The sequence below is a fragment of the Esox lucius genome, chromosome 9, assembly GCF_011004845.1.
Source record: "Esox lucius isolate fEsoLuc1 chromosome 9, fEsoLuc1.pri, whole genome shotgun sequence".
Classification (NCBI taxonomy): Eukaryota; Metazoa; Chordata; class Actinopteri; order Esociformes; family Esocidae; genus Esox; species Esox lucius.
This window is the reverse complement of record NC_047577.1, coordinates 23143937-23168857: the sequence shown is the minus strand read 5'-3', so window position 1 is coordinate 23168857 and position 24921 is coordinate 23143937. Positions and strand designations below refer to the sequence as shown.

The following is a 24921-nucleotide window of genomic DNA, read 5'->3' as shown; positions in this document are numbered from 1 at the left end:
GCATATAAACACCATTGCTAAGAAAGATAGCATCAGTGTCTTGCTTCCTCTGGTGCATGGAAATCAAAAGGAAAGTAGAAAAAAGCCACAACCCCGCAGAAATAAGTAATCTTGCCATCTTCAGCATCTGTTGTAGGAAGTAGTATTTCTTAAGAGGTCAACAGATGCTTGCTTGTAACTTAACGTGTGGGAAATGTGGAAAGCACAATACAACAAAAAGGCAACATACAAGTGTTCCTCAACACTGAAGCTGTTGATTGCATTTGAAGCCAACATTACCCCTTGATCTTCTTTCATGTTTAAATTTATTTTCTAAATGTTTCTTTTTTCCTTCTAATGTATTAAACTTTTTTGTTACAGAAATATAATACTAGAATACTAGATTTTTACACATGATTTAAGATTTATTTTGACTGATGAGAAAACGAGACTGCAGGTACAGGCAGGTATAAGATCAAAACTGGTTACTGTAGTAGTAGGTAAGTACTGCAATTTACCTCATCATGAAAGGATTTTAGGCAAAGGCAGAAATGTATTTAACACCCCCAGTTCAGGAAGTAGTAGACTAATACATAGCCTATGACAAGCCGGAATCAAGCTAGATAGGATTCTACGAAAAGCCGTTTTAACATTTATTCATTGGAATTTGCCAATTGTAATTTAATAGCAACTAGTACTTGTTTTGTGTTTACTAGTAACAGTCCCGCCTTCGACCTTTTCACCTTTTCAAACCATTGATGTGTGCGATTTGTCCATGGCAACACACACAGTCATTTGGTAAAGCTTACATGATACACACATTTAGTACATTAACGTTTGGTATGTACAAGGCATTTCCACAGTACAGATATTGACCCCAGTCTCAGTCCTTCTAGAGCTTTGCCACTTAGATCCACATTGCAGCTTATATCTGTATGTCAGCATTCATTGCTGATTTGAAATCAATAACTAATTTCTTAGCCAGGCCACTGCAATCTTACAAAAACTTTAAACATTGCTATCTTTGTGATCACAAAATGCCAAACAGTTAGTAACATTGCCCCGTCCACTGAAACACGAGGGACCAATAGATGTGTCCTAAATGGCTTTTTCTCATTTAGTGTCAAAAGTAGTGCACTAAATAGGGAAATTGACACCATTTGGGTAACACATAACATGACTCAGTGATTCTTCCACTTCCCATCCGTCCGGGCATTAGAACAAAGTTCTGCCGCACATGCAGATGTTTATCAGACAAGGTCCTAGGTTTCACTAGCCTAGCAGCGGGACAGCCCATTACCTAATTCCTCTTGGCATTACACCAGTTGGAAACCATTAAGAAAGCAAACTGCATCTCACAATAACTCTCCCCGTCAAACATAAATACAAGGGGAATTGTTAGCTGCACAAGGCCTACTGCCTCCCACCTTGGGTGTTTTGTTTTGCTTGTCAGTGCTGGCCCTTCACATTACTGTCAGGCCTCATCCAAAAGGACATTTTGTTCATTGTAGCACTCCACTTGCTTTATAACCAATGGGAGGTTTCAATAGGCTATCATCAATATAAATAAAATGTGTTGTGAATAGCATGTAGGAAATGTCCACTACCATTGTTGTCAATATAAAAGAGAATATACAATCAGTTACCTGAGAGTGCTAGTGATAATTCTTTACTAGACGAGCTATTAAACAGGAGCAGAGATAAACTTGATGCAGTGCTTCTGTTGAAAGTGGATGATGGCGAAACATGATCATGCTGGCAGGTAGTCTAGTGGTTAGAGCATCTGTCCAGTATCTGAAAGGCTGTTAGATTGAAAACCCTGAGCTAAATAGTAGAAATAATCTGTCCTTTACCAAGCGTATCTGACAAAACTAAACATGTCAAGGTATGCTAAATATGGAAAAGTTTTCCCTCTTATGCCATTTCATATTAATAACCCTTAAAATATTAGTTTTTTGGGATGAGAACACATTGGTCAATTAGTGGAACAGTCAAGGCCTTTAACCTAGATTTTGGTCATTAGTTTGGTGCTACAAAAGAGCAACTTAGACTGCTGTGCCACTAGGAAGGTATGGTCTAGTTCTACAGAAAACATTAGCCTAAGTCCATGACTAAAAAACGCCAGTGGAGAATGGACAGCTCTGAATTCAAATAACTACATTTGTCTTAAAGCTTTCTCTAGTGAAGGACTTGATTCAGAACCTATAATTCGAAATCTTGTATTTTTAAATACCTCCTGTATTCATCATAGGACAGTTGCAACCTGGTCTCAGAAGGATGACGTTGACTATTTTATGTACATTTTAGGCAGGGGATTTCGTAAGATATGTTGTGTGCAGTAAAATAACGTTAGTCGGAATGGAGAAAAAAAAGTAGCAACCTGGGTTTGAACCAGCAACATTCCACATCCTAGACAGGTGCACTACCCACTGCACCAGTGAGGAAGCTATTACCTTTCTTGGCAAGTACGGTTGTCACAACATACATATGTTTGAAGTGATTTTCTTTGTAATCCTAACCCAAACCATAACCCAAACCATAACCCTAACCTTAACCCCAGTGCTGTGATACCTAACCTTAACCCAAATCCTAACCTGAACACCAGAGCTGTGAGCCGTAACCCTAACCAAACCATAACCTAACCTTTTTTGTTTCCTAACCATAGCCCAAACCTTAACCCTAACCTTAACCCCAGTGCTGTGAGATCTAACCCTAACCCCACGTAATGTTAACGATAAAATGCTTTTATAACATATTATAGCCACCTTGCTATTGCTGTTACTCAACCTAAATCCCCATGTCTTGTGTGAGGCAGTGGGTAAGGCGACTGCCTTCTCATCCAAATGTTGCCATTCCAAACATTTTGTTAAAAAAATCTTCTTTCATAGGGTTCGTAAATATCATATGTTTGTCTGGTGCTCGTATGTTATTTTACATTTTAATAGCGCTAGTAACATTTCATACATTGTAATAGCGTTCATAAGATATGTTACATTTTAATAATATCGTTATGTATCATACGTTTTGGTGGCACATTGTAATGTAATCTAACTTAACGTCACATTTCGTCACATATCATACGAAATCGGGTGCCATGGATTTTCGTTAAATTGTCTACGTAGGTTCCTGAGACCAGGTTGACAGCCTAGACCACAAATCCATATACATTACACAGAATTTAACACAGAAGTATATTTCAACGGGAAGAAACTTTTGTAGATAATTGTCTAAATACATATTTTTATAGAATATGTTGTGATTGGGTGAATGTACATGAGCATCTCTATTTTATCATCTTGGGTAAAATAATATTGCTGAGGGTAATAAACGGACCACATTTTTCATAGCGACATTAATCCGAATGTTATAATACATTTTTTAACCCCGAGTTCATAACGTTTGTGTAAATTTAGTTAGGCAAACTTAGCACAGACACCCACGGATATATTGCTTCGGGGGACAGTCTAAAACGATGAACGCTGTTAGTAGCCTGCAGTATATTCAGACAAAATGGATTTCAAGCCGCCAGCCTGTCGGGGACACTAATGTAAAATCTAATTATGGGGTAACGAAGTTAAATAGCGTTCTCCGTTCTGTTGAGAACTCCCAAATCATGTGTTGTCTGACATGAGCTCAGAGCTCCACACTTTCTATAGCTTTTGATACCTTTCATTTTAATTTGTTATGCTTTCTAAAGAAAATTACTAGTTTCTCCTACATTGCACGGACAAGAATAGCATAGTATATTAGACTTATTTTTATAGTCAATACAGCAAGTGAAGGCATGGAATAATATAGAAGCCAATAACACGCAGTTCTGTCGATGCAATGATGAGGGAGACATTGGGAATGAAATGCGCTGCATGATGAACGTTCTCGAGTGCCTTAAATATAGCTACATAACATTTTAAACGGTCAGGCTTACATTGTGGTGTTGGAAATGACTAACGTCAGGAAATTACGTGTTTGAAAAGCGATACCCTTAGGTCATGATATAGTCTAGAGGTAAAGCGTTAAAAAAAATCTCTAAACTTTGGCTAGATCCAAGCCCCATCCGTTAATCGTAGTCCAAAAAGTTCACTGAAAAGTGTCGTTTGACCAATAATAAGAGATAAGAAATATCATAAAACGTTGCTTGAATATGGTAATTGTTGATGATTCTGTTACTTTTTCCCAGGTCAAGTGCAAGAAATATAATGTACTCTTATGTATGCACCCACCTTTCTTCCAGACCCGTATTTTGTGGTTGACCACCGGGCCCGGTCTTCCACGCTGGTCCTTGTAGCATCATCCTCGTCTCCTAGCAGCCCCGCGGATGCTGTATCCGAATCCTCCCCTTCCTCCAATTCCTCCTCCGGATCTATCGTCTTGAGACGCTTAGGTGCTCTTTCGTACTCCCCTTCCTCGTATTCTTCAATGAGAGACATTGTTAATAAATAGGAACTATTTGTTGCGTTAAATTAAGTCGCCGCCGCAGAAAATCACTATAACGATCGGGAAAGTAGCATGCATGTGGCTCACGATAGAATGTCGACCAAGTGAACTAGAATTCTGACAGCTGTGCGCATTGACGGTAATGTCACAGACCAATACGCCCCCGTGCGTGCACCCTCACTCTTTTGTTCACATTGCAGCTTTGACAACCCAAGCGTGCGTCAGTTTTTTTTCTTCCATTGGACAACCTTTTGCTTCTCTTCTGAATACAGCCGTTGATTGGCTCCCGGGGTTATGCGTAAAAATCGCAGATATGATAGAAGTTCTGTGTATCTCCAAGGCAAGCCACAGTAGGATGTACACAGTCCTAATGACGGAATGGTCTAGTTAGATCTAGTTAGAACTTTAACGAGGGAGCAAATGCATCTGATTATTTATCCACGTGCAAATAGTATTTCTATAGGTCAACCACAGGCATGTGCGTACCTCGATTATATTATTATAATGCAATAATAGACTTTTATTTAAAGTCGATTCATATATAACAGTACATTGTCTCTGTCCCCAATAATGCACTGCACTAATGTGACTTAGAATGCAACAATGTCTTGGTAAATCAGAGAAATGAAATGCCAAAATAAAGGTCTGGAAAACTTCTCCTAGTGGAAGGTAGATTTGACAAGAGACATAGGCAGGTATAGGGGAGAGATTATTTAGTAGGCTAGGTGATGGAACAATCAATTAAATGTCTTGAATAGCAACATATCTATGTACTATCTGTACATGGCATTATCTAAAGCCTTCTCACTTTGACACTAGTAAAAATGATAGAATATCAAACACTTAACCTAATTAGTCAAGCAACTGAGCAATTGCTGAGCTGTTCCTATGTCATACCCATGCATGATAAAAAAAACATGGCGTAGAGTACAATGTGTAAGCATTCTAAATTGTACGATAGTATTGATATTGGGACATAGCTAATGACCAGAGCAAGTTACATGAGCAATTAAGGCTAGGTGCTTTAGAAATAAGACATTTTACCTTGTTAGCTCTGGGATTCAAACCAGCAACATTTGCAGGTACTGCCCCAACTCTCATAACACTAGACTATCTGTTGCTATTACTCTTTGTGTGGAAAAATGCACAACCACATGTATCCCGCAACAATAGTAAAGGCATTCTGTTCCATTCCCAAGAGTCACAAAGAGTGTTGAATGGAGGAGGACAGATAGCAAAAGCAGAGAGAACAGCAATTAAAGGATAAAAGCTCTGAGGATCAATTGTCTAAGCTTTGTGGTGGTTTTTGTTTCGGAGTGGTTGTTTTCAGAATGTGCAAAAGGTAACAAAGACTCACGAGTGTCAAATATAGATTTTCTGTCTCTATTTTAGGGGACTGTAAATAGAAGAAAGAAAACGAGGAACAAAGACTAACAGAGAAGTTTCAAAGTCTTTCTAATATTTTCTTAACATTTTCACCAAGATTTTCTCTCCATCTGTGAATCTTTATCTTGTATTTATCTTAAAACAGAAATGATTATTAGGTTTCTTCTCTATACCTAATAATACCATCTTCTATTTTCATTTCCCTTCTTTCATTCAGACATTTTGATTTCTCTGTTCCTTTTTTTCCCTCCTTTGCCAGACCTGGAACTTCCTGAAAATCACTGAGAAAGTCTCATGTTGTTTGCCTGAAATGAATGACCCAATAAGGTATAGTGCCTTGAGAACAAAATAAATGTTAATGGTCTTGAGTAAACATTCCTTGTTGACATTCATGACCGAACATCATTTTTAAGGAGCTATGGTTCATTAAAACTGCAGCATGCGGGCAGACATGACAATGGACTACTACAACATAGGAATTGGGGAATGGACTGCATCTATCAATCTGTCCTTGAGCAAGGCACTTAACCCAAATCAGCACAGGTTGCCGTCTGTAATCTACTGTACTCTTGATCTGACACCACTCTCCCATGGTGATTTAGGGGGAGTGGGATATGCAAAAAAAAAATCTTATATATATATACTTGCACAAATCTTCTAGTATAAATATTAGCACCCTGTTTTTAACCTTATATATCCCGTGCACCAGATCTAGCTTTTTTAAAGGATGTGACTAGATGAGACGTTTGTTCGAGGAAGGTCATGTGCATTCTTGAAGCAGAAGTCAGGTAAGTCAAGTTTTCAAGCCAGGTATGCCAAAACAGGAATTACTGGTAGTTGTTAAATCAATCAACATTAAATCTTTATAAAAACTGACTCACTCGAATACAAAATCCTATGCCAAAATCCCATCTAAATATGCCTCCATTATCTATCAGTAAATGAACATATTTATTGTGATAAACGACTTGCAAGGACTTATCAGAATGGGTAGTGTTGACTGTTGCTATCTCCTGCTATCTGCAAACTTTGTCTAAGATATAGCTTATTAGGTCATCCTAACTGCTTCCTTGGGGGCTTTGACATGACAACCTGGACATCTGTTGCCAACACAATCACCAACCTACCAGAAGGTGTCAATAGAGTGGGACCTGACCACCAGCTTTTTTTAAGTCGCTGTTTGCTGGGACCCTAACACTGTCAACAGTGTCACAGGATTTAGTGAAATAGACACAAATGTTATGTAAAAGCATTCTGTCTACTTGAAATGGAAGATCAGTCAGCCAATGAGAATAACCAATACATGAACTCCAAACACCTAAAGAAAACCGTGTGCTTTAAAAAAGGTCTTGTGTGCATGTCACAAATGTGGATTTCACAAACAAACTGTGATATAGTGTTGCTGTTAAAATGCTAATAGCAACATTTGACTTATACCACTGCTCCTCCCAGGAACCTGGCAAAAGATATTCATATATTATCAACTTTCAAATGTTAAATATTCACTGGGCAGTTACTTAAACATTTTTAATCAATTATACAGTAAGGAATATGTAGAGAAATGGAGCACCACCCACATTTTGCTAGAGGCTATTAAAAACTGTAGTCCTGCTATTTATAAAGGTTTAATTGAATTCATTATCATGTAATTTTCTGAAAGTATAATGAATTATTAATTATGCATTCTCAGAGAACAGTGTTTTTATAAACAAAGATTTATTAAGAAATAACAAAGTTCAGCAAAACATTTACAGAATTAATAATATACATTGTAATGGCAATACATGTACTGAAATTAAAAAAAGAAGAAATGTGAAAAGAGCAACGGATATCAAATAATTCTATAGAATGTAATTTCTGAAGACAGAATTTTTCTGTTCTATAACAAACAGAATATTGTTCTATATGTATGGTATGACACACCTTCACAACACATTCAGAGAAAATAAAATGAGTTTGTACAATCCCATGACCAACCTGGACCCTTGCTGTAAACTTCAACTGTGGAGTCTGCAGTAGAGCAGGGTGACATGAGAGAACTTCAAAAGATTGAACACCAGCCTGGCTTTGGCATTCTGGATTTGTTGCAGTGGTTTGCCAGCACAAACAGGGACCCTACCAACAGAGATCGGCAGTAGTCCAGAAATGAGACTTGGGCTTGGACTTGGGCTGTGCGGCATCCTCTGTGAGATTAGGTTGCACGCCATTAATGTAGCAGAGCAAGTAATCACCTTGATGTTTGCAGAGAACAGCAGGGTGTGGTCAAGAGGAAGGGCAGAGGGAAAGCTGCTCCTTTTTGTCAAGGTTGAGCATGAGGTAGTGGGAAGCATTTAAAGCAATGGTGTCGGCAGGCATGCTGAAATGTTCTTTGCCACCTGGGTGTCAGAAGGGTCAGAGGGGAGAAAACGTGTTGAATGTCATCTGCATAGCAATGTTAGACACAGAAAAAAGAAGAAAGGGCTTAAAACCAAACCCTGGCCAAACACCAGCAATTTGAGCCCACGGAGCAGACACAGATCCTCTTCACGTCATCTGGAAGGAATGGTGGTAGGATGCAGTTAATCAGTGTGCAGGGCCTGATATGGCCAGCCCCATGAGGAATGACTGGAGGATCTGATGGGTCATTATGTCTAAGGCAACAGATAGATCAAGGAGGGTGAGAATAGATGTGAGAAAGTCAGCCTGGGCAGCGTGAAGATCCTGTCTCGGTTGAATGACCTGTCTTGAAGCCTGATTGGCTAGTGTCAAGAACATGTTTTTTCATAGAAAAGAAGAAAGTTATGATAATGCATTTAATGTACAGACCAATTCAGTGGGTGAGGGCCTAGTGGATTCAATGGGCTGAGTGATAGACGGCGGGAGGTTGAAATTGCCCAGTTATGAGCGGAGCGTCATTCTCAGAAAATTAGCATATCATGGGGTCAAGCACATTGAGGTAGTCTCGAAGGGCACGTGGTGAACAATAAATGACAAGATGACAACAATGTTAAGCTTCAATAGACAAGCGACAGGACAGCATCAAATTCAAAAGTGGAAGAAGAAAAGGAAGATTAAAGAGAGAATATCCCATTTAGATTATTGAGAAACCTCAGGACTATAGGAAAATGCAGTCAGATAAACAGAGAATACCAGAAAATAACAGTTGCAACCATTATATAATATTAAGCCCAAATAAGATACTGTGCAAGAGGTGCTCAAGGCTTTTATGGATTTATTCTGCAGAATGACATTGTTGTGGGCAACAAGAATGTTGCTTAAAGTCATGGCATGTGCAAGGAAAACATTCCTCATACCTTCACACCAACACTACCAACCAATACCACTGATATCAGGAAAGATGGGTCAATGGACTAATGCTACCTCTGCTACTACTTATATCTGATTGGATTAACGATAGTATTGGATCTTTGCAGTAACATTTTCAGTCAAAAACTACATTTCAATCTTATCTTCCGGATGCTGATACAAGGCCTCAAATACATTGTCTCTGGCTCTTGACCAGCATTCTTCTTTGTAGTTCCGTCTGCTGGGTGAGTATTCACTCTCTATATCTTTATTTTCATAAATAAGAACGGGGACTTGTAAGGCCATGCATTCTCATTCTTTGATCATGGCTAGAATAATTAAAAATGTAAGAATCACTTAAATTTACATATTGTGATTTAACTCTATTCCTAGTGTAATATATGCATCCATTTACATGCTGTTTTAAGATTTGATTCTTATGGTCACTCAAGCCACGATTCATTTCACTTGCATCACTGCTATTTGTAACTCATCAAATTATATAGATTAATAGACCATGTGAATACATTTGCGTAGTCTTATATGGGTCATACATTGCAGTTACGCACAAGTATTCATTTTATTACTTCAGTATGGCTGTGTCATTATGCTCAAACGTGATCAAAATCAATGAGAGCTCAATCTTTTGGTGATTTTATGTTCTGAAAGTTACATAGACAATTATTGAAAAAAAACACTGAACTGCTTATGTTTTCGGTAAACCACCCAAATAAAAACAATGGGTTTTTATAGACAATGAGTTGTCTATAAATAAAAAGTAAGGAGGCAGGCATTGAGATTCAATAAATCTTTGATGAACTGTAATGTATTCTCTGTGTCAGTGTTTCTTAATCCAGGTCCTCGGGGCCCAAAGGGGTGCAAGTTTTTGCTCTTGCCCTAGCATTCACATACCTGTTTCAAATGTTGCCCTAACACCTACACACTTGATTGACATAGTCAACCTAACAACATGTCTTTAGTTTGAATCAGGTGTGTGAGTGCTAGGGCAAAAACTAAAATGTGCACTCCTTTGGGTCCCCAGGACTAGGATTAAGAAACGCTGCTACTATATGTCATGGCAAAATGTGCAGAAATGCAGGAAACTTGGTTTAATACAGAAACATTGTCTTACATTTTACCTCTGAAATGAAGATGAGGGTGTCGAATGTTCTTTGCCCAGGGCATGGAAAGAATTCAGCCCACTGCTAAACATTATAGTTTTTTTAATTACGCTGCTTTGTTACATATCTTTCCTGGTTATACCATCTCTGTAACAGTGGTGGTGGAGAGGAACCAGGCGTAGGCGTATCGCATTCCAATGTTCACTTTTTAATTCAAACAAACATCGAACACAAAATAAACGGACAAAGTAAAGCAATAACTTCAGCAGTAAGAACGAAAACACTCACCTGTTACATGCAACAACAATGATCAACAAGTGAGGGGAGCAAGGGAGAAACATTTGAACACATGGTGATGACATAATTGGGACATGGTGTGAGTGATAATGGGAGACAAGACCATGAATTAGTTCGGGGTGAGTTCATGGAGTGATGGGAACTGGGAGTGCACGGCACTGTGGTGCTGATCCTCACTGTACCATGACAATCTCTTAAAATTGGTCACAAGAAGTCCAATCTCAAATCTATATTAGGATAATGATTTGAAGAAGTAAGTTACAGTAGCTGGTGACTCAACATACTTACACATTTTTTGGTTGCAAAGAAAAGAAGTTTGGGGTTCCCTGGGTGACAACAACACACAACCTACACTCACCAAAAGGATTATTAGGAACACCTGTTCAATTTCTCATTAATGCAATCATCTAATCAACCAATCACATGGCAGTTGCTTCAATGCATTTTGGGGTGTGGTCCTGGTCAAGACAATCTCCTGAACTCCAAACTGAATGTCAGAATGGGAAAGAAAGACGGGCCAGTCTGAGTATTTCACAATCTGCTCAGTTACTGGGATTTTCACACACCCATTACTAGGATTTACAAAGAATGGTGTGAAAAGGGAAAAACATCCAGTATGCGGCAGTCCTGTTGGCGAAAATGCCTTGTTGATGGTAGAGGTCAGAGGAGAATGGGCCGACTGATTCAAGCTGATAGAAGAGCAACTTTGACTGAAATAACCACTCGTTACAACCGAGGTATGCAGCAAAGCATTTGTGAAGCCACAACACACACAACCTTGAGGCGGATGGGCTACAACAGCAGAAGACCCCACCAGGTACCATTCATCTCCACTAGAAATAGGAAAAAGAGGCTACAATTTGCACGAGCTCACTTAAATTGGACAGTTGAAGACTGGAAGAATGTTGGCTGGTCTGATGAGTCTCGATTTCTGTTGAGACATTCAGATGGTAGAGTGAGAATTTGGCGTAAACAGAATGAGAACATGGATCCATCATGGCGTGTTACCACTGTGCAAGTTGCTGGTGGTGGTGTAATGGTGTGGGGGATGTTTTCTTGGCACACTTTAGGCCCCTTAGTGCCAATTGGGCATCGTTCAAATGCCACGGCCTACCTGAGCATTGTTTCTGACCATGTCCATCCCTTTATGACCACCATGTACTCATCCTCTGATGTCTACTTCCAACAGGATAATGCACCATGTCACAAAGCTCGAATCATTTCAAATTGGTTTCTTGAACATGACAATGAGTTCACTGTACTGAAATGGCCCCCACAGTCACCAGATCTCAACCCAATAGAGCATCTTTGGGATGTGGTGGAACGGGAGCTTCGTGCCCTGGATGTGCATCCCACAAATCTCCATCAACTGCAAGATGCTATCCTATCAATATGGGCCAACATTTCTAAAGAATGATTTCAGCACCTTGTTGAATCAATGCCACGTAGAATTAAGGCAGTTCTGAAGGCGAAAGGGGGTCAAACACAGTATTAGTATGGTGTTCCTAATAATCCTTTAGGTGAGTGTAGTACAATAATAATGTAGTCGTCCCTCGACTGTGTGGGTTTTACTGTAGCATTTATTTTGTACTATATTGTAGAACACTATAATAAGTTTTTTGCATACTCCCCCATTCATTTCGTTCATCTGTATCCTGCTTTGTGGCACCCATAACTGAACCAAAAGAGGAACCAGGCAAGCCTAGTTCAGCCGGCTCGTGATTAGAAAGGATGAATGTTATTGTCCCTGGTTAGTTTCAATCCAAAGTGACCTATGTGGCAGATTGTGTCTTTAGCCATTACGCTATTTAAACAGCAGCAATGCAACTTACACCACAGCCATTCCATTTGTGCTGAAATAACGTGGACAACAGAACGTTTATTAACGGAACTAAAGTGCACCCATGTACAAAGATTACTGTAAATGGCTAGATAAGAGCTATACAATTCCTATAATGAAAAAGATAACTCCAATCACTCCATGGCTGGTTCGTTTCTTTAAAAAACAATGAAAATATAAAAAGGTCACATAATACAACAACTCTTTTAAATATGAGATTCATGGTATTACAGAGAGGATATCTCAACCATAACATTATGACCACCTGTCCAAAATTGTGTAGGTCCCCCTTTTTCCGCCAAAACAGCCCTGACCCGTTGAGGCATGGACTCCACTAGACCTCTGAAGGTGTGCTGTGATATCTGGCACCAAGACGTTAGCAGCAGATCCTTTATGTCCTGTAAGTTGCGAGGTGGGGCCACTCATCCAGTCATCCACGTGATGTAAAAGAAAACATGATTCATCAGACCAGGCCACCTCCATTGCTCCGTGGTCCAGTTTTGATGCTCACATGCCCATTGTAGGTGCTTTCGGCAGTGGACAAGGGTCAGCAAGGGCACCCTGACTGGTCTGCAGCTACGCAGCCCCATATGCAACATACTGCGATGCACTGTGTGTTCTGACCCCATTAACTTATTCAGCAATTTGAGCTACAGCTCGTCTGTTGGATCGGACCACATGGGCCATTCTTCGCAGCCCTGGTGCATCCATGAGCCTTGGCTCTTGGTTTTTCGACGGCTGAAAAGTACAGAGTGGATAACTATTTCTGTGAGACAAAAATTTTAACTTCTAAGAGAGGAATCAAACTGGTGGTCAAAACTTTGAAGGTCAGGGATAATCTCACAAGAACAAAGGGCTTGCTAGTAGGCAGTGCACCTCCATATAAACTCCAAATGCCATTTTTATCCCAGCCATTACATTTTTGCTGACATAGTGTGGACAACAACAACAGAACGTTTATTAACGGAACTAAAGTTTACTTTTGTACAAAGTTTACTGTAGATGTTCATCCATACAGTAACAGGTAAATAGCTAACCACTACGCTATGTGATCTACGAGGAAATCAAAAGCATTGGCTGAATCTCAAATTGCATACCACATACTATGAACTACAAGTATGTACTTCGCGGATTATGGTAAAGTACATGCTGTTTATTATATAATTGGCTAGTATGCCAGTATTGGGACCAATTGGCACATACTACTTCGTCAAAAAATTGCGTCTTGACATTAGATCATATAGTCACGCATTAATATCACGGCAAGTTTGAAAATGTTGCTAGATACCATTAATCATTGTGCTAAATTGACTAACGTTTCTTATTAAGTTTACTTCCACAACAAATAGCATATATGAACTGAATGGCTTTTATTAGCCAGTAATAGGTCTACTAGTGTCTACGTACTACTTGGAATAGTCATAAGAATTGAACCATTGCTAGCGAGACTGGGCAAAAACCAATATTGGATGGCACTGCATTGAAAACAGATACGATTCTGTAGTAGAAATCATTATATGATTCTGCAGTGGAAGTAATAAACCATTGTCTGTGAATCCACAACTGCAAGTTCAAACTCTACCATGCAAAGAAGAAACCATTTATAATCAAAATCCAGAACGGCAGCTGCCTTCTCTGCGCCCAAACACATTTAAGGTGGACTGAGGTGAGGTGGAAAACTGTCCTGTGGTCTGATGAATCAAAATTTGAAATTATTAATGGGAATCATGGATGCACAGGCTTCTCATCAGAGGGCCCATCCGGCTTCTTATCAGTGCACAATTCAAAAGGCAGCATCCATGATGGTATGGGGGAGCATTAGTGCACATGGCATGGGTGACTTGCACATCTGTATATGCACCATTAATGCTGAACATTATACATAGGTTTGAAGCAACATATGCCACCATTCTGGCAGTGATTTTTACAGGGAAGCCGTTCCTTTTTCATCAAGACAATACCAAACCACATTCTGCACATTTTACAACAGCATGGCTCCATAGGCAAAGAGTCTGGGTGCTAAACTGACCTGCCTGCAGTCCAGACATGTCACCTACTGAAAAATTTTTGCACCTTATGAAACAAACCTTTGAGCAGCTGGGATCCTATATCAAGCAAGAACGGGAATACATTTCACTTTCAAAATGACAGTAATTGGTCTCCTCAGTTCTCAAATGCTTTTAGAATATTGTTGAAAGAAGAGGTGTGTTGCCCCTGTCCCAACTTTTTGAAATGTGTTGCTGGCATCAAATTCCAAATCAGTATATCCTTTTCCAAAGAAAATAACATCTCAGTTTCATAATTTGATATGTTGTCTTTGTACTATTTTCAATAATATGTAGGGATAAAGCGTATCATTGCATTCTGTTTTTATTTGCATTTTATGTAATGTCCCACATTTTTTGGGAACAGCATTGTAGACTGTGAAGCAGAAACAATTGATAATACTTTGGTTTATTCCATCATAATAGGTAATTAAAGTAGTGCACTTCAAATGAACAGGACACTGGATTTCATGTGGTAATTGTTTATTCATACCTACGCAAGAAAGATGCCACATGATTGAAATGAACAATACAGTCTATCTGCTTGGACCAAGTACCATTTAAATTAATATGCATTTTCTTACACCTATTTGTAGCTTGGCTCTATGACCTCACCTGTGCAGCTTCTTTTCTGGAAATCTTTAGGATTAGAGTTTCTGAGTTAATGTGATTATATTGAGCGTCTGCAGTTCTGGGAGGACTGACAACCTCCCAACAAGAGTAATAATTTAGTCTCATTTTGAGATAGAAATCAGATCTGTTCTTATTCTTAGAACTACATTGATTCCCTATCGCTTCCCAACCTAGACTGACACCGGTCATTCATTGTGCAGACAGGCTCCTCCAAAACCAGGGTCATCGTACTGCTGTCCCAGGAGTAAGACTGAGAAGAGAAACCCATCCCATACCAGCACGAAGAAAATAGTGTTTGTTTGGTTTTCGTTTCTTCAACTAGATTTGTATCCACTGTAAGAAAAGCCTACACGCAACCACCTTGTCTAGCGTCTTTGCTGTCCTCTGTAACAACCTTTAGGATTCATTATTTATGTTTTGAGCAACAAACTATTGTACATTGAAAAAAGCAAACCCTCCTCTCTTGTTTGGACAGTTTTACACAATAATTACATTCTAAATTGATACACACTTCCATTCTACTGCCTTGACTGCAGTGGCCTCTTTTTGACCATCACTTCAGCAGTAGAAGAGGGATAGGGTATATGGGTGGCTGGGGGTGGGGGGGTGATGTGTTATTTTAATTACATTTTATTCTGTCTGTATATTTTTTTACATTTTGGATCCTTGTTTTGTCGTATTTTTAACAATTAACAAGCCTTAATTCCGCCACATTTGCAATATATGATATATGTTACAAATTGATGAGAGATAGATAAATAATTCATTTCGATGGGCATCCTAAATATAAATTACTCAACAGAGGGGAATGTGAAAAAAAAAAGATTGCCAGAAAATATAACTACATCAACATGTCATCTTTCACAAGCTTAAGGAATATTCCATTATGCAGAATTGAAATCACAGTTAAACTTGAATGTATGAAATTTAGAGACACAAGCCAAATGGATATATGTGAATATGTGATGATGATGCCAAACATTAAATTCATGCCAAATGTAATTGTTGGGCAATAACCAATGAGCACCTTCCAATGTTTAATCACAGCATTTACCATAACTTTTCAATTTCTATCATGTAAAAAAAAAGCCATTATAATTACTTGCCTACAAAAAAATACACATCTTATTAAATATATTTTCTTCATGCTTCATTGACAGAGAAGAGCCTACATGTTTAGTCAGTAATGACAGAAAATTCAAGCACATCAAACCCCTGCTGCCACCGCAATCTTTGCACCATAAGGAGCAGCTTAGACTGTAGAACTACCCTAAGCCACATAATGACATATACAGTGGGGAGAACAAGTATTTGATACACTGCCGATTCTGCAGGTTTTCCTACTTACAAAGCATGTAGAAGTCTGTAATGTTTATCATAGGTACTCCTCATATATAAGTTCCTGTGTTTCCGGGTGTCTTTGTGTGGTATTGTTCTATGTTTGGTGTTATTAATTGTGAAGCTGTTTGCACGCTTATTTGCGCCTGTGCGCTCTTGTTTTTGTTACACGTGCCATTTTTCAAATAAGAAAGAGAGTGAAACTGCGTTTGGCTCATTCATTGGCTTATTTCACGCACCTCGACAACACCTGTGACAGAATACCACACCTTACTGAATGGAGTCAGCGGGGAGCGACCTGCTTCACCAGCATGGGAACATGATTGCGTCCTTGGGGGAGGCCGTGACAGAGATGGTCCAAGCTATGCGGCGGTTGGAGGCGAGGCTGCCATCTGAGCAGCAACCCCCGACACACAACCCGGCTGGAGTGCCCCTGCCATCGTCTCCACCGTCACCCAGGATAACCATACAATTGAGCCTTCCCCAGGGATTCGGCGGGGACGCTGCCCAGTGCTCTGGGTTTTTGCTCCAGTTGGAGCTCTACTTCGCCTCCATCAGCCCTCACCCGGGGGATTGGGAGAAGGTCTCGGCCAATGTCTCCTGCCTGAGGGGCAAGGCGTTGGACTGGGCCAACTCCGTTTGGTCCACTAATGGGCCGGAGTTGGCCCATTACGGGGCGTTCGTCGGCCTCTTCCGGGCCGTGTTCGATCATCCGCCCGACGGCAGGGAGGTCGGCGAGCGTCTCGTGCACCTCAGGCAGGGGACACGGAGCGTGCAGGCCTTCGCCCTGGAGTTCAGGACCCTGGCGGCGGGGTCGGGCTGGAACGAGAGGGCACTTATTGATCATTTCCGGTGCCACTTACAGCCTGACGTCCATAGGGAGCTGGCATTCCAAGACGCCAAGTTGACATTCGACCAGTTCGTCGACATGGCGATCCGGCTAGACAACCTGCTAGCCACCCGCGGACGCACCGGGAATGATCAGCCCCCTCCGTCACACCCCGTCGCCGAGACCTGAACCCATGGAAGTGGGAGGCGCCGCACGAAGGGAGACGGTGCGGCCTAGGGAGTGTTCCTTTTGTGGGAGAAAGGGACACTCTGCCTCCCACTGTTTCCAGCGAGAGAGGGTCGAGCGGAGGAGGCCTGACACCCCTACACTGAGTCAGGTGCGTAGACCACACACACTGTCAGGTCTCTCTGCGAAGCACATGACACTTTTGGTGGCCTTCCCTGATTTTCCTGCTAACTCCCAGTGTAAGGCGCTTGTAGACTCAGGCGCAGCTGGGAATTTTATGGACAGTGGTTACGCACAGAGACTGCGCATTCCGCTGGTGCCATTGTCTCAACCTAGGTCCATTACGGGCTTGGACAGCAAACCACTAGCACTGGTCTCATTGAGAACGTCACGGTGCCCCTCACTATGACTTTACAGCAAGCCCATACTGAACAAATTGAATTCCATGTTATCCACTCACCTGCGTTCCCTGTGGTGCTGGGTCTTCCCTGGTTGTTGGGACACAACCCGACTATTTCCTGGTCGCAGAGTGTTGACAGGGTGGTCTCAGGGGTGTCAGGAGAGGTGTCTAGGTGTTTCCGTTGGTGCGACCTCGGTGGAAAGTCCAGACAGTGTCCCCGCAGTGCGCATTCCCCCGGAATATGCCGATCTAGCGCTGGTCTTTTCTAAGGCCATGGCTAGTCGTTTGCCACCACATCGGCCCGGGGATTGTGCTATAAACCTAAAGGGAGATGCTGTGCCACCTTATTGTCATGTGTATCCCCAGTCGCAGGCTGAAACGGCAGCGATGGAGATCTAAGTGGGCGAATCCCTGCGGCAGGGGCAGATCCGCCGTTCCACCTCGCCCGCCTCCTCGAGTTTCTTTTTCATGAAGAAGGATGGGGGTTTGTGTCCATGCATTGACTACAGGGCGCTGAATAAACTGACAATCCGTTATTCATATCCCATCCCCCTTATTTCCCAGTACATCGAGTCAATGCATGGGGCGCGCTTCTTCACGAAACTGGACCTCAGGAGCGCGTACAACTTGGTGAGAATCCGAGAGGGAGACGAGTGGTTGACTGCCTTCAGCACCACCACGGGGCATTACGAATACCTGGTGATGCCGTATGGGTTGATGAATGCCCCGGCAGTGTTTCAGTCCTTTGTGAACGATGTGTTTAGGGACATGCTGGGGCACGGAGTTGTGGTTTACATCGACGACATCCTTGTGTATTCCGCTACGCGTGCTGAGCATGTGTCTCTCGTTCGCAGGGTGCTAAAGCGGCTGTTGGAGCATGGGCTGTAATTTCTACCGTAGGTTTATACGGGGCTTCAGCAAGGTAGCAGCTCCTATCACTTCCTTATTGAAAGGTGGGCCGAGCCAGATCACCAGGACGGCCGAGGCAGACGAGGCATTTCGCACCCTTAAGAGAATGTTAACCTCTGCCCCGGTACCAGCCGGTCTTGGTACCCTGGCAGAGCCAGCCCGAGACCGAGGCTCCGGCGGTGGGCGACTGGGCTCGCCAGAAGTCCGCTGCAGACCGTGTTTGGTGTTATGTTTGGTGTTATTAATTGTGAAGCTGTTTGCACGCTTAATTGCGCCTGTGCGCTCTTGTTTTTGTTGCGCGTGTCATTTTTCAAATAAGAAAGAAAGAGAGTGAAACTACCTCCCTGTGTTTGGCTCCCTTATTCACGCACCTCAACAACACCTGTGACATTTTAAGTAATTAATTTGCATTTAATTGCAAGACTTAAGTATCAGAAAAGCAGAACTTAATATTTGTCATGCAATGAAATTCAAATTAATTATTCAAAAATCATACAATGTGATTTTCTGGATTTTTGTATTAGATTCCGATATTAGATAAAAATGACAGACCTCTACATGCTTTGTAAGTAGGAAAACCTGAAAAAAAACAGTGTATCAAATACTTGTTCTCCCCACTGTACATATACAGTGGATATAAAAAGTGTACACACCCCTGTTAAAATGCCAGGTTCAAATATAAATCATGTCAGAACTTTTTCCACCTTTAATGTGACCTGTAACGTGAACAATTCAAATGAAAAACAAACTGAAATCTTAAAATAAAAATTATAAAAACTCAGAATAATCTGGTTGCATAAGTGTGCACACCCTTAAACTAATACTTTGTTGAAGCAACTTTTGATTTTATTACAGCACTTTTGGGTAGAAGTCTATTAGCATGGCACATCTTGACATGGCAATATTTGCCCACTCTTCTTTGCAAATGCACTCCAAATCTGTCAGATTGCGAGGACATCTCCTGCGCACAGCCCTCTTCAGATCACCCCACAGATGTTCAATTGGATTCAGGTGTGGGCTCTGGCTGGGCCATTCCAAAAGGTTAATCTTCTTCTGGTGAAGCCATGCTTTTGTGGATTTGGATGTGTGATTTGGGTCGTTGTTGTGCTGAAATGTGAACTTCCTCTTCATCTTCAGCTTTCTTATGGATGCCTGAAGGTTTTGTGCCAAGACTGCCTGGTATTTGTAACTGTTCATAATTCCCTCCACCCTGACAAACAGCCCCAAAGCGTGATGCTGCCACAACCATGCTTCACTGTGGGTATGTTGTTCTTGGGGTGTTGTTTTTGCACCTAACATACCTTTTGGCATTATGGCCAAAAAGTTCTACCTTGGTTTCATCAGACCATTCCACATTTTCCCACATGCTTTTTGGGGACTTGGATGTTTTTCTTTGTAAGAAAGTCTTCTGCCTTGCCACCCTACCCCATAGCCCATTCATATGAAGAATAAGGGAGATTGTTGCCACATGTAGCACACAGCCAGTACTTGCCAGAAATTCCTGCAGTTCCTTTAATGTTGCTTTAGGCCTCTTGGAAGCCTCCCTGACCAGTTTTCTTCTCATCTTTTCATCAATTTTGGAGGGACGTCCAGTTCTTGGTAATGTCTCTGTTGTGCCATATTTTCTCCACTTGATGATGATTGTCTTTACTGTGTTCCATGGTATATCTAATGCTTTGGAAAACAAATTGTACCCTTCTCCTGACTGATATCTTTCAACAATGAGATCCCTCTGATGCTTTGGAAGCTCTCTGCGAAATATTGCTTTTGCTCTAAGATGCAACTAAGAAAATGTCAGGAAAATCCTACTAGAACAGTTGAACTTTATTTGTGATTAATCAGATTTGTGATTCATCAAATTCTATTTAACATGAGTTTGAATGTGATTGGTTAATTCTGAACATAGCCACATCCCCAGTTATAAGAGGGTGTACACACTTATGCAACCAGGTTATTGTAAGGTTTTTATTTTTCATTTTCCCCCTTCGAAGATTTCAGTTTGTTTTTCAATTGAATTGTTCAAATTATAGGTGACATTAAAAGAGGAAAATCTCTGACATGATTTATCTTTGTCTCATTCTTTTACATCACAAAAACCTGGCATTTTAACAGGGGTGTTTAGATTTTTATATCCACTGTATGTAATTTTACATATATTTTACTGTTTAGTTGGCTTTGGTTAGTATAGCCAACATTTCATGTCATCCCATTTTAGACTAACTACATTATTTTGTTTCATTACCTTTATTGAATGGGGGTCCTGACAAAAAATACATCCCATGCCACTTTTCATAATTTAAATTTTAAGGGATTTTAACCCAGGTGGCCTGGCTATCTTTCCAATGTGGACACTTAATCATCCCCAGCATTTCATTGTCTCATCATCTATTCTCCTCTCCTCGCAACTATTCCCCAGGTTCTGGATGCAAATGAGAATGTGTTCACAGTCAATTTACATGGTATAAAAGGAGTCAAATAAATAAATGCATTTTAATGTGCTTTCTCCGTAGACGCAGTCACAGCTGTGCGGTTGTCACTGAGGATCCTAACGGTTGATAATGTTCAACATGTACAGTAGGCTAATTAAATGATGATGAGGTGGAGGGCAGAACAAGTTGTTTCAACCTTAGCTGACACATGGCACAACACTGTGTCATCAGTGCAGGCAATAGACTGGAATAATGGACGTGGTTCTCCCCATTTAAATTATATGCACACCACGGGTTGAGGTAATGTTGAGAATGAACAGAACAGAGCATTGATGTTGAGTGCGTAGTATTCTGTTTGGGACAGATGGCTGGTTACTGAGAAAGAAAATTCAGGGTTTGGCCATTTATGACCCAGCTGTCCTCAGCCTAACTGTCCTCCACCTAACAGAAGATAATTTGTGGAACAGTGGTTAGCCAGGGTGGGGAGACCACCTTGCCCGCAATCTTCCTTCCTCTGGAGTCATGTAGGACCTCGATACAGGGAAGGTGGCAACCTTTTTAAACACCATACAATATGTTGCAGTTAATCTCAGCTGTGTGACGGAGAGTTAACACGCGTAATCTAAAGCGAACCATGACCTAAACGGACTGGTTGTGTTAAGTTCCAATTTATTTTGACTGCACCGAGCCACAAGCCGCCGGTCGACCTCTCTATGGTACAGAGATTCATCACTGTCAGTGATGAGAATGACCAGGGTGGTATTGGGTGCAAACAGCCTGACAGATGCACTGTTAGAGGTGCAGTGAGAGGAAGAAGGGTTAGATCATAAAGACTCAGAAATCTGTCTACCCACCTTCATCAGTGCTGCACTGACAGGTGGAGCTGGACATGTTTAGCTGCAAGCGTTGGACCTATAGTAGTTGATGGGATGATGGTGTGGGGCGAAGAGCTAAAGAACACAGATAGTATCCTTGCATATGTCTTTCAAGGCATTGGAGGATGTAGCAGAAAGCTATGTTGATAGGGTTATCCACAGACCTTTGAGCCCTGTAAACAATTTGAAGGAAGGCATCAGTGATTGTGTTTTGAGATTGACCAGGACTAGGCTCTCAAATTGTTTATTGATGACAGGTGTAGAAAGAGAAGTGACCTGTGATTAATGACCTTTGAGAGCCTTGCGTTCTACAGAATCACTCTGTAATAATAAGACTGTCTGCTTCAATAGAACAGAGTAATTGTCCCAAGAACGCCTTGGCAGGCCATGTTTTTCATTAATTATTGTGCCGACAGGTGTACCTCCTTGTTCATAGGCCATGGTTGCAGCACTGGTGCAGGGTTTGGTGAAGAGACTGACAAATAAAATCAGATGGATTCAATCTTTTTTCGGTCTTCAATTGAATGTTACAATGTACTTCCCCAGGAACCTGCCAGTAAGAATTTAATTGAGTGTTTTTCTTTAGTTATCCTACACAACCATTAAAACATGAAATTTTAACAGTAATCCAAAAAGTAATCATCTTTGTCAAAAATAATTTAATTTGATGACAATATTATTTTAGAATTACGCAATTGATTAGTTCATTTTTTGGTAGTCAGACACCATTAAACTGATCAAATGTAATTCATAAATCCAAAACAATGATTGTCATGAGATAGTGGCAGAGAACAGACTTTGTACAATTATTGCTATGATTTCAGTATTTTTATAGAGGTCTTAGACAGTGGGCATTATTTCAAATAATGGTATCTAGTAGCATTAAAAGTTAAAGATTATATAAATTAACATTTAAGTGTAAAGTTTACCATAAGAATGTTTCCAGGGGTATTGGTATTTGTATGATTACTATTGACCTTTGTCTCACTTTGTGGTTACCAATGCACAATGTAATTAGAAGTCCAAGAAACTCCTGTAGTGTATCAAAGCGTCAAAAACTTGTACCTGATTTCAATCTGTGGTATTCTTAGGCAATAAGTGGACCTTTCAATAATACATTCACATAAAAAAAAGCACTTCATTTTACAAAAATAATCTTGAAGGGCATGCACATAAACAGATGTTGTCTTAAAGGAAGAATGTGAAACAAATATACCATATCATAAAAGCAACAATTAACATCTAGGAGAAAGGGAAGGACTGCAAACCATCTTAAAGCCTGCTTTAGAGGTTTCAACAGTGTGAACAGCAGTGAGATTCTTCCAATGATGTGGTGCATGCAAACGGTGAACAAAGTAAGACCTGTGTCATATAATCTTTTTATATTTAGTATTAGAACTCAAGAAAATGTCAAGCTAAATTAGGTTTCTATGGAAACACTTGAAAGCAGAACTATTTCCCTATGCTGCAGTGCAGCATTAAGAAATGCATGATTAATATAATCCAAAAGGAATCAGTTCAAGTCCCAAATGACAATCAACTCCCTTAATTGTGCACTACATTTGAATAGAATCCTATGGACCTGTTCCAAAGTAATGCAGAAAATAGGGTCCAATTTGGGATGCTATACAAATGCAAATCAATGATGTAGTACAGACTGCCGGTTCGTAACAAGTCTACTAAGTACTTTTTGGGGCATTCCATATTCCATATTAAGCTTGCGGTACTAACAAGAAAAAACAACATACAATATCAAGCAATAAATAGTTGGCTGTATGTGTGGTGCTGAGAGTATTGATCTCTTCTCTGCAGGATCCATGGATTAGCCTCTGTTACAGCTTACAGCCTATGGAATGTTGTTATAAATGAGAGCTTATACAGACAGCCATTTGACAGCTTACATGTCACATCAGCCTCTACTATACGCATGTTCTGCCCAGGTCCAATTCACTGAAATCTTTTTAATGTGCAACATAACAGTTGTTAGTGTGTGGCATTTAAACCACCAAGGGTAGTAGGTTCAGTTCTCACAGTGAACCCTCGTACAAATGTTTATGCATTGAGAAGGCCTCCTGGGTACTTGAGGACAAGCTGAAGACTTCCTCAAGCACCCCTGTCAGTCTTGCACACCAACAACGATGGCAGGGACAAGGAGAGGTCTGTGTGGACATGGTGATCCCAGCCCACACAGAGCATGGTGGGCATGGTGATCCTAGAAGAGGTGTGCTCATGTGGGGATGAGTTAGAGAACCAACTGGAGGAGACTGGAGATATCCTACTTTCCACCCGCTGTTACCCTGGTCCTCAGGCTACCGTCAGGTCTTGTATAGGCCATTCCCCAGGATCTCCCAGTTTTCCTTCGCTGACCCAGTATAGAGGAAGATACGCCTCTCCGTCCCCAATCGGTGACTAGCAGCACCCCTCTGGGTCGAACTTGGCAGTGGAGGCACGTCTGGGAACAGTATCCTAGAGACCTGAGGACCTTAAGGAAACCCAGCCTGAGGGGTGAGTAGGGCAGGTAAAATTTGATTCACCTGTTGTCAATACTGACAATCTTGTCTCTACCCTACTTAAGATACTTCTGGCCGGGAACTCATTCTATTCTGGGCAGCTACAGAGAGAACAATTAACTCTTAAATCATTTTAGTATCGCCTCGACAGCCTGATAGTTTGAATATCTTCTCACCCCAAAGCTTATAGGCAGTACTGAATAGACTACCAAATTGTACTGTTGATTGTTTAGTGTTAGAATTTTATATATATATATCTCTGGAAAGAATAAATCTGGAAGAGACCACTCCTAATTTTTCTTAAATCAGCATCTTTACATGTATGGCAGCCATTCCATTCCAGTGTCTGTTAAATTCCAACACTGGAATTTTACTGAAGATTTGTGTGTAAAGCCAACCCGGTACAATATGTAAGACAAAGTTTC

At 40.9% G+C, this 24921-nt stretch overlaps 1 protein-coding gene across 1 annotated transcript in view; it reads right to left on the bottom strand.

Annotated features, from left to right (window-relative positions):
• LOC105026825 (heterogeneous nuclear ribonucleoprotein L-like) overlaps positions 1-4556 on the bottom strand; it is a 75802-nt gene extending 71246 nt beyond the window's left edge. The window contains exon 1 of the mRNA XM_010898564.3: positions 4200-4556. Within this exon, the coding sequence (XP_010896866.2) occupies positions 4200-4406 (207 nt within the window). The 5' untranslated portion in view covers positions 4407-4556. The remainder of the gene's footprint in view (positions 1-4199) is intronic.
• Between the last annotated feature and the right edge of the window lie 20365 nt (positions 4557-24921).